General features: G+C 42.8%; 1 protein-coding gene across 1 annotated transcript in view; it reads right to left on the reverse strand.

Moving 5' to 3' along the window:
* Positions 1-837: 837 nt before the first annotated feature.
* KCTD1 (potassium channel tetramerization domain containing 1) overlaps positions 838-14555 on the reverse strand; it is a 69609-nt gene continuing 55891 nt past the window's right edge. Inside the window, 3 exon segments of the mRNA XM_040587530.1 lie at positions 838-1813; positions 5658-5963; positions 8297-8441. Of these exon segments, the coding sequence (XP_040443464.1) occupies positions 1655-1813; positions 5658-5963; positions 8297-8441 (610 nt within the window). The 3' untranslated portion in view covers positions 838-1654.

The following is a 14555-nucleotide window of genomic DNA, read 5'->3' on the forward strand; positions in this document are numbered from 1 at the left end:
TAAATAGCAAAGTGTCACCAAAATGAATGGAACACCGGCACCATTGCGTTGATAGAAACTTCCATACTAGGATGAATACACAGTCATATTCTGGAATATTGCATAAAAAGATACTTTGGAGGAAAGGTGGCAGTTGCTGGTGCATCTTAGGTGGTGAAAGCATCAACCCGTGAACAAATCTGTGCAGTGTTATCATGATGTGGCGCCTTTGCAAAATCTCACCAGCCCGAACCAAGCTGCAGAGGTGGCCTCGGTAAGACTCTGCAAGAGAACAACTCGCAGGACATCTAATGCAGGACATCAGCTTACTGCCTGCTACCAAGAGCAATGCAGCCAATGGCGGTAGCACAAGGGGTTGACCATCTCACTCTCTAGGCAGAACAACACTAGCTTTAGAAGGGAAATAAAAGACATTAAAAACAAACAGGCTGACTAACACACAGTAGGGCAAGGGCTTGGAGAGTTGGAGCTGCCAACTCCTTAGTCAAGAGGGAAGGATGCAACTATTCACTGTGACATTGAAGGTTACAGAACCAGGTGCCATTTTTTGACAGGTTTCCCTGGGCTGAGCTGGTGTCATTGTTGGTCATGGTGGTGACCAACAGCCCCTCTTCAAATAGGGACAAAGCTTAAAAAGGATAGCGCTGAAGGAAGACCAGCAACGTGCAGCACACCAGACAGATCGCGCAACGGCGTCTGCTGCCTTTAACTCACTCCACCGTGCGCGGGCAGCGCTGCCTGCCCACTGCCTGCCGGAGTGGCCGCCACTCCGTGCACTGGAGTGCAGTGAGCTAAATCCCACCTCTCTGCTCCTGTTGGCTTAAATCAGACCCTCAGTATTTTAAACAGAGTTTATTGTATTTAATACATTATAAAATTTGAAAAAATTGTAGGAAAGCAGCAGATTCAAACCAGAGCATCTCTACCAAATATTAATTATTCTGGCCCCCTTTGAAAAAACACAAAACAAAACAAAAACAACAAAAATCCTCATTCAAAAGAAAAGTTAACCTTTCACATCTGTGAGGGCAGACAAAAAGTGTGCGACTTCTGTACAAACTACATTAAAAATTTCAGTCAACTAGCTTTCCAATGCAATGGATGGTCGTCTCCTGAACACCTGCCCATCCACCTCTAAAAAAGACCATAAACCTCCATATGCAAATAAAGTTGAGTCAAGGTGTGTACACATTAAAAAGTGGATGGCTGTTTGGCAATGGAAAATGGGTGAAGAGTAGTCGATGTATCCCCCAATGGTAATGGCTTGTACACCGTTAAGTGGGCCCCAGTAAGGCCTAGGACACTTAATGGCCATCAGAGCACCAACCTCATCTACCACTGTTTTGTTGTTGCATTTCCTACCCTTTGACATATATATACATATATATATGTACATACATACATATACATACATATTTTTAATATATATGTGTGTGTGTGTGTGTCTTTTCTTTTATACCTTGAGGTTATTATTATTATTACTACTATTCCAAATGTTCCCATATGAATTCAGGTGTGGTCTCTATATTTGATATAAATGTGTCTTTTATTCAATTTTAGTTCCAGGATTTGTTTGGAGTCCAAACTGCACATGAAACGTCCCCCTTTTTTTTCTCTTTTCCTTTTTTTTTCGTCATAAAGAAACATGTCCATTTTAGTCCAGAGGCTCTTGCTTTATTCGAATGACAGAGGGTGCACGAGATGTCCTTCTGAGTTCTCGTCTCAGTACGTATTCACTGAATTGGGAAGAGTCCACGCCACCTCCACATGAGCCAACAATCTCAAACCCTCTTTGCTGTAACCTCTCAAGTACCTGCAAAAAAGAGGAGACAAACACCGATGTATAAGTAAATAGACTGGTTTTTGTCCAAGGATGATAACTGCTGTTTTCAAATGGATCCAGCTAGGAAACAGCAGTGGTTACAAAGATCCTGTAACTCGTTCCTTCATCTTCACTGTACTGGACTGATTTCTGCTGACTTTGGCCATTGAGCACTAAGAAGAAAGATATTTATTTATTTTTTAGTACTGTCAGCAAATCCACTATTAGTCTAGCCACAGAAACATGCGTGGAGAAACACATTCTCTGCTTCACAAAATTTACAATGCAAAAGGGCAAATACAGGATTGCACAGCAAATACTGCAAGACACTGAGCAGACACCTCAATTAAATGGTGACAATGCAGATACTGCGGTCATAATTTCAGAAAAGTTACCATCAAATTTTCTAGAAAAAAACAAGCATGACTATGAAGGTTTGTGGCTACAGTTACCTGTGGTTAAACCTGGGACCTTTTAACTTTAATTATGGGACTAACGAGTTCTGGCTATTCACCTTCTTCCCTCCCTTTTCACAACCTGACTGTTGCTTCCGGTGGGAAATACGATGGCAAAATGAAAAAAAAAAAAGGAAAAAAAAACCCCACAAGGATAAAAGAAGAGTTAGGCAGGGCTCTCGGAGCAGGACGGGTATGTGCCCAACAGCTCACCCAACAAATGATGTTGCAAAGACCTCAGCTCCCAACACCAGCTCCAGGCTGCTAAGAACATGGTCTCCTTCCACACCACTATCCACTATTTTTTATTTTTTTTAATTACCCATGTTCATGCAGGTCTACTGTAACTGCAGGGCTAAGGTATTCTTTCCCCTGTTTACACTCTTTGTTGCTCCTTTCATCGTCTTTATCTGTTCTGCTGCCTGGGCTTCCTTCACCTCCCTTGTGAAGGTGACTCTTCCACGGCTTCACCAGGGTCACCTGTGATGGCCACCAGCCCCAAGGCATAGGCTGATGCTCCTGCACCCCACAGGACATGGGATCTTCTGTCCAGCGTAACCAGATCTCACTGGAGTTGTGCTGGGAGCAGGTGCTGAACAAGTCTTTCCCAGCTATCTCACCAGTTAGCAAATTGGCTTGCGTGTGTGCTGGGACAGCAAGGGCAAGCAGGTTGGCAGAAGGCTGCAGCGGATTGGGGTGTGGGGAGAAGCGAACTGTGGGTTAAAAACGCTTAAAACAAGACATGCCACGTCTTTACACGTATTGCTTCAGGTCGGCAAATGTCTTTCCAAAATACCTGAGCATGGCTAATTGCACAGCAGACAAATCTCAAAAAGGAGGGGGTGGGAAAAGAGACTTGGAAGGAACCATGAAAACATCTGTGCAATTTTTATTTATCCTGATCTTCAGCTTTTAACAATATAAACCAAAATGCCCCCAGAATGTCTTGGTGCAAGCTACTGAAAAGTCAAGCAGGAGAACTTAGGTCCTGAGAAAAAACCCAGGGGAAGCAACTGGTCAGGAAACCAGTCCAGTTCTGAACAAACCATTTGTACCTCACTCTCTGGGTCTATTGGCAGACCCTGTCCTGCCCCACATCGTTGTTAGTACTGGGAGATGCTTATGACCCCAGAAATGGAAGTTGCAGCGTTACCAACGTGGCAACATAACCTCTCTTGAAGCCTGTGCATGTTTTGCCGCCGTGACTCGGGTATTTCACATCAATAAGTAAGTCTGACAATTCTTATTCATGTGACACAAACGTAAGCATCAGAGTAAGTGATAAACGGTTAGAGGCTACAACTGCTTTGACACAACAGGGACATCATATCACATGACATGTGGCTAAATAACCATCCTCCTTGAAAGTCCCATCCTTTTTCAGTTGCAATCTTACATCTAAGGCTGGTCTAAATTTGCGTTAGTCGCTACAACAAAACAACTTTAATGTTTCAGCCTGACAGTAAAGGCCAGTAAGAGACTTGGGTAGGTCTAGATAGGTCTGTCCAGACTCCTGGGTTAAGTGCTGGCACGTATGGAGTGCCCAGCGAGCCTTCAGTGCATACTGCGGCACTCAGCTCCCCTCCTCTGGGGAGGGAGCACAGCAGAGCTGCTCTACCTGGGCAGCAGGGCCTGGCAGATGGAAAGACACCAAGCTCAGCTTGCAAGTCTCTTCTGCGTAAGAACTCGCTCCTGAGTCTGCAGCATTTAGGAGGTGTACCTAAACCAAACAGCATCAACAGTGCTAGTGACCATTCCAGATGTGAAGGAGTGTTCTAACTCCAAAGTGCTGTCTGTGCAGGATGCGCTAACTGGGCAAAGATAGGTGTGTGATGTTTGTTTTTAACTACCGAATGATAAAACCATTAACAGTATGACTTATTAAGTTTATTATATTTATTCCAGAAATTACCTGCATTTGTCTCCCAGATTTTTTCTTATCCATTTCATAACAGCTATTGATTTTAGATACTGCTACATCAGATCATAGATTGGGTTGGGTTGGAAGGGACCTTTGACAGTCACCTAAGCCAACCCCCTGCAATGAGCAGGGACATCTTCAACTCCATCAGGTTGCTCAGAGCCCCATCCAGCCTGACCCTGAATGCTTCCAGGGATGGGGCACCTACCACCCCTCTGGGAAACCTCTTCCAGTATTCCACCGCTATCACTGTAAAAAAATTCTTCCTTCTATCTATTCTAATTCTACCCTCTTTTAGTTTAAAACCATTACCCCTTGTCCTACTGCAACAGGCCCCTAGTATGCCATAAAAAATCAGGAAAAACTGCTGAAAGTGAAAAAGGAGGCGCTTCCCTGAGACCACAGAAATGGATGGCTCCTATTTGCAATAAGCAGGCATGCCTTTGGTTTTGTTACCACAGCAAGGAGGAAGACTGAACATGTTTTCTTCATCCAAAGTAAAAAGCATATGGAAGACAAGGGTAACACTGGAAAAAGAACACAACTAGCTTTTAACCACATCTATGGTAACTCCCCCCTTTTTACATGCCTTGCCTGACAGTCTCGCTGGAAGGGTCAAAGTCCTCCTAGGATGCCCCAGTCTGAAAGACACCAGAGGAGGCGGAGACAAAGTCCCCTCTACGAAGGTAAAAACTCAACAGATGCCTTCTCCTGTGGCTGCAAACTGCTCCCTTCTCCAGTAATACTGGGTCCTGTTTTAGGAGGAGGGAGGAGGAAGAAGGAGGATGCTGGCTGTGTTCCCCCTTTGTGGAAGTGTGGCCCTCCTTTCAGTAGCTGGCCAACGCTACTGTCCCATCATCTCTTTCTCACATTAATTCCTTTTCCCCCTCAGGTCTCACAGCCAGAATAAGGGACTGGGGCTTCACTTTTTTGCTCCTCCATTCTTCCTATTTAGTTTCAGAGCTTCTATAGACTCTGGCAAATCAGAGCATCTCTGTTGCCTTTCTCAGGTGAAGGAATAGCTCCTGATGCCCTCACGACAGGTTCTGTGGGGATGTGGCCTCTTCCTTCCCTGGTTTGAGATGTCCCTGTGCCCTCTCATCAAGCCAGAAGACAATTTGTAACAAGCAGGGCAAGGGACTGGAAGCAGGCCTGAATGTTCACCCTATATTCAAATGTCAAAATGTTTCTCCAAATATGCAATGTCTTTACATTGAGGCACACATGTATCTCCTAAAGCAAGTTTTTAACGCTACTGTAGTTTGCTTGCAAAGAGATTTGGTGATGATATGTGTAAATTAAGTTGAGAAAGCAACCCCGACCCACAGAAATAAATAGCTAGCTCAAAGCCTCCAGCTGGCTTTGTTCACCAAAACATTCCAGTGACAGGGAAGAATGTCAACCCATTGGTAGCTGGCCAGCAGGCTCCCTTCCAAGAAGTGCATACGTGACTTCCTACCTGAACTGAGTTGAGGTGACAGTATCCGTTCAGTGGAAATCGGATGACATGCGTCGAGTCATGATTCCAGCCGGCATTGACAGAATTACACATCACATCACCGATTTCTGGAAACACTTCTTCTATCAATGACTTATCACCACTCAGCGTAATCCTCTCTCCAAGATCTGGGGCAACTCGCACCACCAGGCACTCACAAGACTTTGAGAAGCGGCCACTCTCCCGGTCCTGTTTCCACCTTTCCATCTCTCCTAGCATGGGCTGAAGCTGGAAATACTTTGCTTCTTCATATAACAAACTGTAGTCCTGAAAGACACATATATTACTGTGCACAATTAAGAAAGAGGCATTGCTAATGTACCGCTTAATGTATACGGTTATGCAGGCTAACGCTGCTCTAGATCTGGAACCCTTCAGACATAGTTTGTAATTACTGTGTAGGAAGGTGTAATAAAACAACAGTGCAAGCAAAAAGTAACCATCAGCCACTTGAAACAGACTGGGTATAGCAGCACTAGTGAGGGGAGGGGGAGGCTATGCTTGCTTAACTCCCTCCTGCTATGGAATAATCCAGGGAGAAAAAAAATAAATAAATCTTAGTTTTCCCCATACTTTATCCCCACAGTGATGTCATAGAATAATGACCTCATTGAACAGATGGAACAGAATTCAATCAGGACTCAGAAAATTCATCACTAGGATCCATCACGACTTACAGCATTACTAGCAGGCATTGTAACAGGTATAAGAATGTAAATGAGGGAGCCTGCAATGGTTCTTAGTGTAAAATGATTCAGATATTTGCATAATGGATTGCACATATTACTGCATTTTAAAAATTAAGTATTTTTTAATACCTCCCCATTTTGCCAACAGTATTGTTTACTACATCATCTCAAATGCCAGAGCAGAGCAAACGCATTTCTGAGCATACCCAGTACAAAAGTAATTTAGAACTGATGATCTGGAGTCTGCTACTGCCATTTTTTAAATTAAAAAAAAAATATCTTTTTTTTCTAGGTTTAAGAGCATAAGACCATTTGGGAAATATTTATACAGAGAAAAGCGATACATGAGAATTAGGGAAGACAGGAACAGAATGACATGAGAAGACTGCTAAGAGTCAATACGGCCCTGAATTTGCGCTAGAAACCAAATACTTTGTGAGAATGCGACACCTAAGTCACGTTCAAAATACTGCTTACATTTAACATGTAACAAAGAAGTCACCTCTTCCATATGAAACAAGGACCGCTGTTCGTTTTAAGCACTGATCTTTGGACACTTTACAGCATAACTGGGGAAAGACACCCCTTTGAACGTCATGTTGGTCGGGTGAACTTGCCAGGAGTTACATTTTTAATTTCAGCACAGCTACAGTATATTTATGTGTTTAAAAGGCTCTGCATATATAATTTCTTAATATTGCATGGAAGGTGGCGTTTCCTTTTCCTGTATTTCTGATTACCTTCAGGACAAGTGCCGAGAGCAGCGCAAAGTCACGCTAAGGCTTCAAAAGAGGGACATGATGCATATTGGTTAGTTCCAAACTCCCACATTATTCAGGTAGATCTGAATAATCACGCACAGGAGAACTAAGTATGCCTCTACAGGTGATGATTCAAAGATTGCTGCAATATGGGTCTCAGACTCAACCTCACAGCTAATACGCCCCTCTCTCAGATCTCAGAAAATCTCTTAGGTACGAGGGATAAAAGACTGTACTGAGTGTGAGCTGCTCTAACCCTTCCCCATCCCCTCTCCTGCTTAATCTGAATTGCTGCATTTCCTATGTGAACTAATGGCACAGCCAGCTACACTGATACGCATTCATTAAGTAATGATAAAGATCTGTTCTGATTGCAGCCGCAGTCTCCAGTGCTTTCTTCACTGACACCACACATACACCCACACACCTACAAGCAGATAAACACAGAACATCACATGTGGAGTCTCAAACTCTGCTTCTGTAAGCTAATGTCTAATGTGGTGAACTACCACAAATTTAATTTGTTATTAAAAAGAAAAAAAGGCAGGCTCTTTAATAAAGTTTAAATAATAAATGTAGAACTCTTCATCCCTGACTTCTCTAAAACTCCAAAATTAAGCTTGCAGTATACATTCAAGAGTCTGAGGGAGAAAATATTTTATGACTTAATGGTCAAATATTACCATGTGTGCAGTTTATTTTGTCAGTACTTCGATTCCCACACTATTCTCTGAATTTCAGCGTGGGAGTGGAAGCCAGCGCTGCTGCGATCAGAGGGGAAGCATAAAAGTGGATAGGAGGACAAGTAATCAGCAAAGCTCACGAGCAGTCGGTTGCAGATTGTAACATCCTTTCCGTTTCCATCAGCATCCTACGATATTTAATTTCCTTAGGTCAAACATGGCAAGGCTGCTCCATTACGCTATAGCCAGGAGGGGAAAATTTAATATTGATGCCACTCTAGAAAAGGCTGACAGATGCCACTTTTGCACCCCCATGCTTATTTCTGCCATGTACCTGAAACTAAAGACATACCCCACAAGCCCCCCCCTCCCCCACCTCCACCATCTAGGGCTCTGCTTTGACTACACACCAGATACTTGGCTTTACCAAGGTAGGTGCAAAACACCCAAGTCCCTTGAAATCTCACCTTGAAATCATCAGGAATGAGGAGTTTTGATGTCCTTAAAAAATTCAAGATATATCTGAACATCTGCCCATCCCTGTCAATGAAATAATGCTGCTTGAGACTGTCGAGGACAATGGGCTCCGTGCCATCGAAAAGCCGTCCGATTCTGGAGAGGAAAGAAGAGACAAGCAGCAAGGGTCAGACCAAGCTTGGCTCAGCAGCTGCTCAAACGGCCTGACACTGCAAAACCCCCTCGCGCCAACTTCACCGAAGCAGCTCTGTGGCTCCGCTCCATGAGAAAAGGGCTGGTTTCAAACCACAGTTTAAGCTGCATGTTTTCTAGCGTGGCCTCAGAAACTTCTAAGTAGCACAGCTGGGGAGGTGGAGGGGAAGCAGCTGGGGCAGGAGCCTCTTGCACCAGCCTGGCTGTCCAAATGCGTGTCGTATGAGATGACACCCCCTCAATCATTTTGGACACCTCTCTTGATAGCCCCCATCAGCAGACCCCAACCCCCCGGATGCACCCCTCGATTGACTCCATTCTGCTTTCTGCAGGATTGCGCGATGGACCTAATATAGTTTGGAAATTGCACTTGGGAAACAGGGGGCTTTTTTGTTGCTTGCTTGGGTTTTGTGTGTTTTTAAAGCCAGTTCATATTTTGGATGCCATTTACTGCAACCAATACTTGGACAAGTACAGCTGAGGGGGCAGCACACTGGGGGAAAAAGAAGCTGGGGATACAAAGTTTGTAACATTTCAATGCAAGATAATGATTTCACAGTAATAATTAACTGTTTGTAGCAGGTTATCAATTACCACACTCTAAAATAATCAGGAAAAATGCCTTGGTTTTTAGAGACCACCCACTGACCACCAGAACCACGCAGTCACCTAGAGAGCCTCCGCTTGCCAACAGTTCTTGCAACATCAACTGGTGTGCACACACACATTTTCTAGATGTGCGCCTCACCAACCAACTTTAGTTAGAGCAGTAGGAAGGGCTGATAACTCTGAACAAAACCCTCACCAGAGCAACATGAAATATATGTTGTTTCTGCGCTGGGGCATTTGCGAAACACTCCTGAGTCACTGGTGGTTTCCCAATGAAATCAGCAGGAGCGACTGGTAGGTTTGATTCTCTGTTCCTGTTCATACATCTGTACGTGCAACGTGGAAGTACTTTTTGATCCTTTCCAACATCTGAACTGTAAACAAAATGGTCTCGAAATAGCTCACTTGCAATATGTCATACAGACACTCCATGTGAAATATTACCGACAATGTGGGATGAGATTTCAGAGCCTTGTCACAACCTGTTACATTCTGCCATACTCTGCCAATACTGTGTTTTCAGTATTTTAATTAACAGGCTCATTTATATGTAGTTTTTATCTTAATAGAACCAATCTGGCTTGGGACCCAGCACAGTGAAACCTCTGCAGGTTACACAACAGTATCCCCAGACATCAGCATGGAGCTAGGGGACCGACGGGCACTTTTATTCCCAGACCACACTCAGTTGGTGGCATACTTAAGGTACAAGTTTGTCTTCTCACGAAAAGGATAGAGTGAGCACAACAAACAGTCATGGCACACGATTTTTGTTTTAAAAGACATGAAGAAACAACCATTCCCCACCACCACCAAGGGAAAAAAAACCGAGATGAAAGGCAACCAGCCCTCCTGGCTGCACGAAGCATCCCAGGCTCAGAGACGCCCCATTCATCAGCCGGCAGAACGGGATCTCCAGGGAAAGGTTCAAGAGGCAAAAACCAGATGTGGTTCTCAAAAAAGGGGAGCCAGCAGGATTTGCAGCAGGGTCTTGGGGAACTGCAGAGGGACAGGGGTCAAGGTGACCACACACCATGTCGCACCCACAGCCATCCCACCTCCCTTCGACAACGGCAACCCCAATGGAGTCTGGAGCGACGTCTGCACCCGCAGCAGCAGTACACCCACTAAGAAGCTGTGAGCAGACTACAAGTCTCATCTATTCTTTCTCACCAGCTGGGAGAGATGAAGACCAGGAAAGAAATAAAACCTCATTAACCTCAGCTGGCCATCTACAATTCTGCAGGAAATGTCTAAATCAATTCAAGTTGCACGAAATCTGTAACTTGTAAGGAATCAAATGTGTTTTGCAGAATGATCAGGTATCAATTTTTTTCAAAGCCATCCCTTAGAACTGTTCAAGCTTTCTTCCTTGGATACTTGGTTAACGCCTGCCCTGCTGCTCAAAATTTAAGCTGCGACAAGACTCCTGTTCACTAGGCGGATGAGCAACATTTATGTCTAATATGGATGCACTCGGCACTTAGAATTAATTTTCCCCTATACTCAAGCATGTCATCTTGGAATCCATTGTAGAATTCACACACAAAACATATATTTGGCTAAGTCAGTCATTACTGAAATGTATAATTGTAATTGGTTTCTGCAGCATTTTCCTAGTTCTAAATTACTACTATAATTACATATTTTAAACCTCTAGGCTTTTTGTCTTCATTTTATTAATTGTTTAGGAGACGAACAAGATAGTATCAGAGGATGGAGCCTTCTGACAAAACCATAATGCTGACAAGAGCGCGCAGCCATCAGGGGTCTGCCTGGGACCTGAAGGGCTGTGGGTCTGGGCTGGATCAGTTTGCAGAAGGCACTGCTGCTTTGCAGCAGCAGGAAAACCCAAGGAACTGCAAAGTCCCAATTCCCTTCCCATTCCCCTCCCAGGATCACTTTGCAATACACAACTGCACTTTCACGTGTTAAAACAGCTCTGGAAGGGCAGACCCCCAGCAGAGAGAATCCTGTAAACAAAATCAAAGCCTTTTTCCTTTTCAGATGGAAAAACTTAGGTTCCAGCTTCTTTCACATGGCCTCCATGGAAAGACTTGAGATAATACAGGACCAAATCTGGTGGCTTGGTCCTTCTCCTAAGCTGCATTTGCTACACCCACCAGGAGAGGAGACCTGGCTATGCCAGCACCTGGGGAATGACCCACACCTTCACCTTCACCTTCCAGCCCTTCCCTGTACTCCTGGGTTCCTGGAAGCACCGTGGCAAGCTCTCTGTGCCCTGGCAACTTTTCTATACAATGCGATTTGAGTAAACATCCCCCCGACACCCATAGCTCTGCTGTTACTTTGGCTTGGTCTCACACTGCAATTATAAATGCTTAAGAACCATCAGCCTGCTGGCACCAGAAGGGACTTTTAAGGCACGTTTATAATAATTTCACTTCCCAAGAAAACCTGAACTATATTATTCCCCCTTTCCTTCTTGACAACACTGGTCTATGATAGGCAAAGATAACTTTTTGCTTTTTTAAAATGACAAATACATAACAGCTGAATGGATTTCCAAACATGAAAGTGCTTTGAAGGAGGCTTGAAAATAAGCTGATAATTATATGCAGAATTAGTCAAATATCAAGGGTAAAGGATAAGAAACCATAGTCCATTTACAAGAAAATGTATTTCTGAAATATTTAATTAAAACTAACAGGCTGGAATTTTCGGTGTATCAGGAAAATTAATGTCCCATGGGTTGAAAGTGCGACCTCCAATGGGTAATAATTAATGTCTGTGGCTTTAAGTATCATATTCCACTGTCAGAAATCGAATGCTTCAAGGGCTGAAAATACAACCAGTGGAAAACTCGCCTTCTCTCAGAGAATTTAATTTTACTTTAAGGACACAAAACAGGTACAGCTTCACGCCTGGTTTTAGTGGGGAAAGAAAACAATGGGATGTGGACATGGAACAGTGTTTTAATTCCATAAAATACTACAGGGATGGATCCTTCTCCCCACTGACTTGTAACAGCACTGCTAGACCAAAGAGCTAGCACAGGAAGGTGACACTGCTCACAGGATTTCTCAGATTCTTCAGAAACAAGTCCTGTTTGTCCAGCAAACAGTCTGCAGCAAAACTGTATACATCGTGTGTTTATAACCTTGCTCTCTCAGTGTATAAATATTTATATATATTACTATACACATAGAGAGAAAGACTGCCCTTTAGTATATCCTGCCTCTGTTGGGAGTTTGGGAAAACAGCAATAATTAGGAACAAGATGGCCAATATTAATTAAACAAGTAAACTACTGCACAACTTTCTTAAGAAAAATGACACGGGTCTGCAGATTGTTTTAGTGGCTTCAGTGGACACAGCTAAACCTCTTCCCTTTTGTAATCAAACTGATCAAGGAACATGGAAAAACTGTAAGCCTTTATGTGTGCAAACATGCAGAACAGTGCATTAGTTTCAGACTAAGGTAGAAATAGTGCATTAGTTTCAGACTAAGGTAGAAATAAACTTTTTTTTTTCTCTGAGAAAATACAGATTTCTTATTATTGAATATATTCGGTATATTATTGCTCGTATTATCATCTTTATCAGCAGACGCTATGAACTCAAAACTAACTGAAAACCTTCTGCAATAAACCATTCCTACCAGTTCTAAGCTGTAAGCTTTCCCCGCTGTCTGTGTCTTTCGCAGAACAACAAAAAGGGAGGAAAATTCCTGGTGTGAATCCCTTTTAATAACCTGGCAGAGGGAACTGTGCAGCAGGAGGAGCATCAGCAATACCCTGGCACCCGCAATCCCATGCTAACAGCAAGGCAAGTAACTGCCTGGGACTATGCTGAGGTCGGATATTCAGTGGCTGGCAAGGGGCAAAGTGCTCATGAAAACACGTCTCTCTCCCTCCACTAATGAATCACATGGCAAAGAAAAAGTATTTCAGTCAAAATCTTACTCACCTGGTTGGAGCCACTATGTCAAAAGTGAGTAGGGAGTTGGTTCTTAAAAGTATGAGTGAATGCAGGTTTTATTATCACATCATTATATTTAAGTGGCTAATAGGAACGCTTATTTAACACTCTGGGTGTGTGGAGAGTGAGCTGGAATAGGCTTTTACTTTTTTTTTTTCCTCTGTAACTTCTTAGTCCACATTGTCCTTATTAATTTCTTTTCATTTTCTTTCACTGAGTGCTCAAAGGCAATTTGCATAAGAGCCTATTATAAATTAGATCTGTTTAATGGTATGCTCATCTCATGGCTATTTAATTTTACTTCCTCGTACATCTAAATTACATAATTTTGCACTGTCCCCTAGAAGCTAGTACATTTGAAGAGGCATCCACACCAAGGAGAAATGCTATCCTAAGTGGAGAATGACAAGGTTTCTATCTTTTTTTCAGAGGACCGCTTTGACAGTAACAACCTGCTCTTCTTTTTTGAATACCTCACATCATTTGGATCCACAGTGACTGAATACATAGCAAACTTTATACCTCTGCATAACAAAAGTCGGCTCATAAGCATGATATAACAGAATACATTTGCAATTTTCAGGAACATATATTATGAAAACCGCATTTTAACCAAATACCCTGTTGTAATCTCTTGCTCTCAGTGCTATTATAATTTGTTCTTATCTCTTCCTCCTTACATTTAATTTAAGGTTTTGTGTCCATGAGTCTCAGGAATTCCTTGGCACAGACAGTTCCTACATTATGAGAAAAGGCATGAATACAATGATTATAAAGCAAAGGTAACAGGGGAAAAATGTATTAAAACCTACAATTTCATTAAGCCTTCTATAGAAAAGATATTTATATAGGAGCCAAAAGGACAGAGCCAGAAGTATGTACGGAAGGAGGTATTAAAACACTGATTCTTATGAGATTTAAAAGAAAATGTTACACAGCATTTTAAAGAACAGATAAATCCCAGATACTGAGAAGAAGGATGTCAAACTTTTATGGAAATATTTGCTAAAGATTAAAGAACTGAATCATTTACATGGAGATCATTTCAAACAGCTTAAGATTGTTATTTGAGCATGGAAGGAAAAGAAAAGGTAAGGGCAAGCTCAGAGGGCTGATAAAACATTTAGAAGAAATTGAGATAGACAAGAAGTGCTGAGCAGCAAACAGGAAGGATCTGAAACGATGAGTGAGGTGGTATTGTCAGAGAGCACATCAGAGACAAAAAAAAAAAAAAAAAGAAAAAAAAGAAACATGGGATTTGCTACAACCTGCCTGATCAGAGGCAGCACCAGCAGCAGAGATGAAAGCAAATGAGACATATTACAAAACGAACTAATAGTCATTGGATCTAACCCTCATGGACAAACTGACACGTTAACTAGAAAAGAATAAATTGCACAACACCGTGTAGTCATGTTGCAGGAATGCTACTTACACGAGAGTGAACTACGGCTTTCTACGCCACAGATGAGCATGGAGATGATGAGATGTGTAACTAAATGACAG

Source organism: Falco naumanni, chromosome 3, assembly GCF_017639655.2.
Source record: "Falco naumanni isolate bFalNau1 chromosome 3, bFalNau1.pat, whole genome shotgun sequence".
Lineage (NCBI taxonomy): Eukaryota > Metazoa > Chordata > Aves > Falconiformes > Falconidae > Falco > Falco naumanni.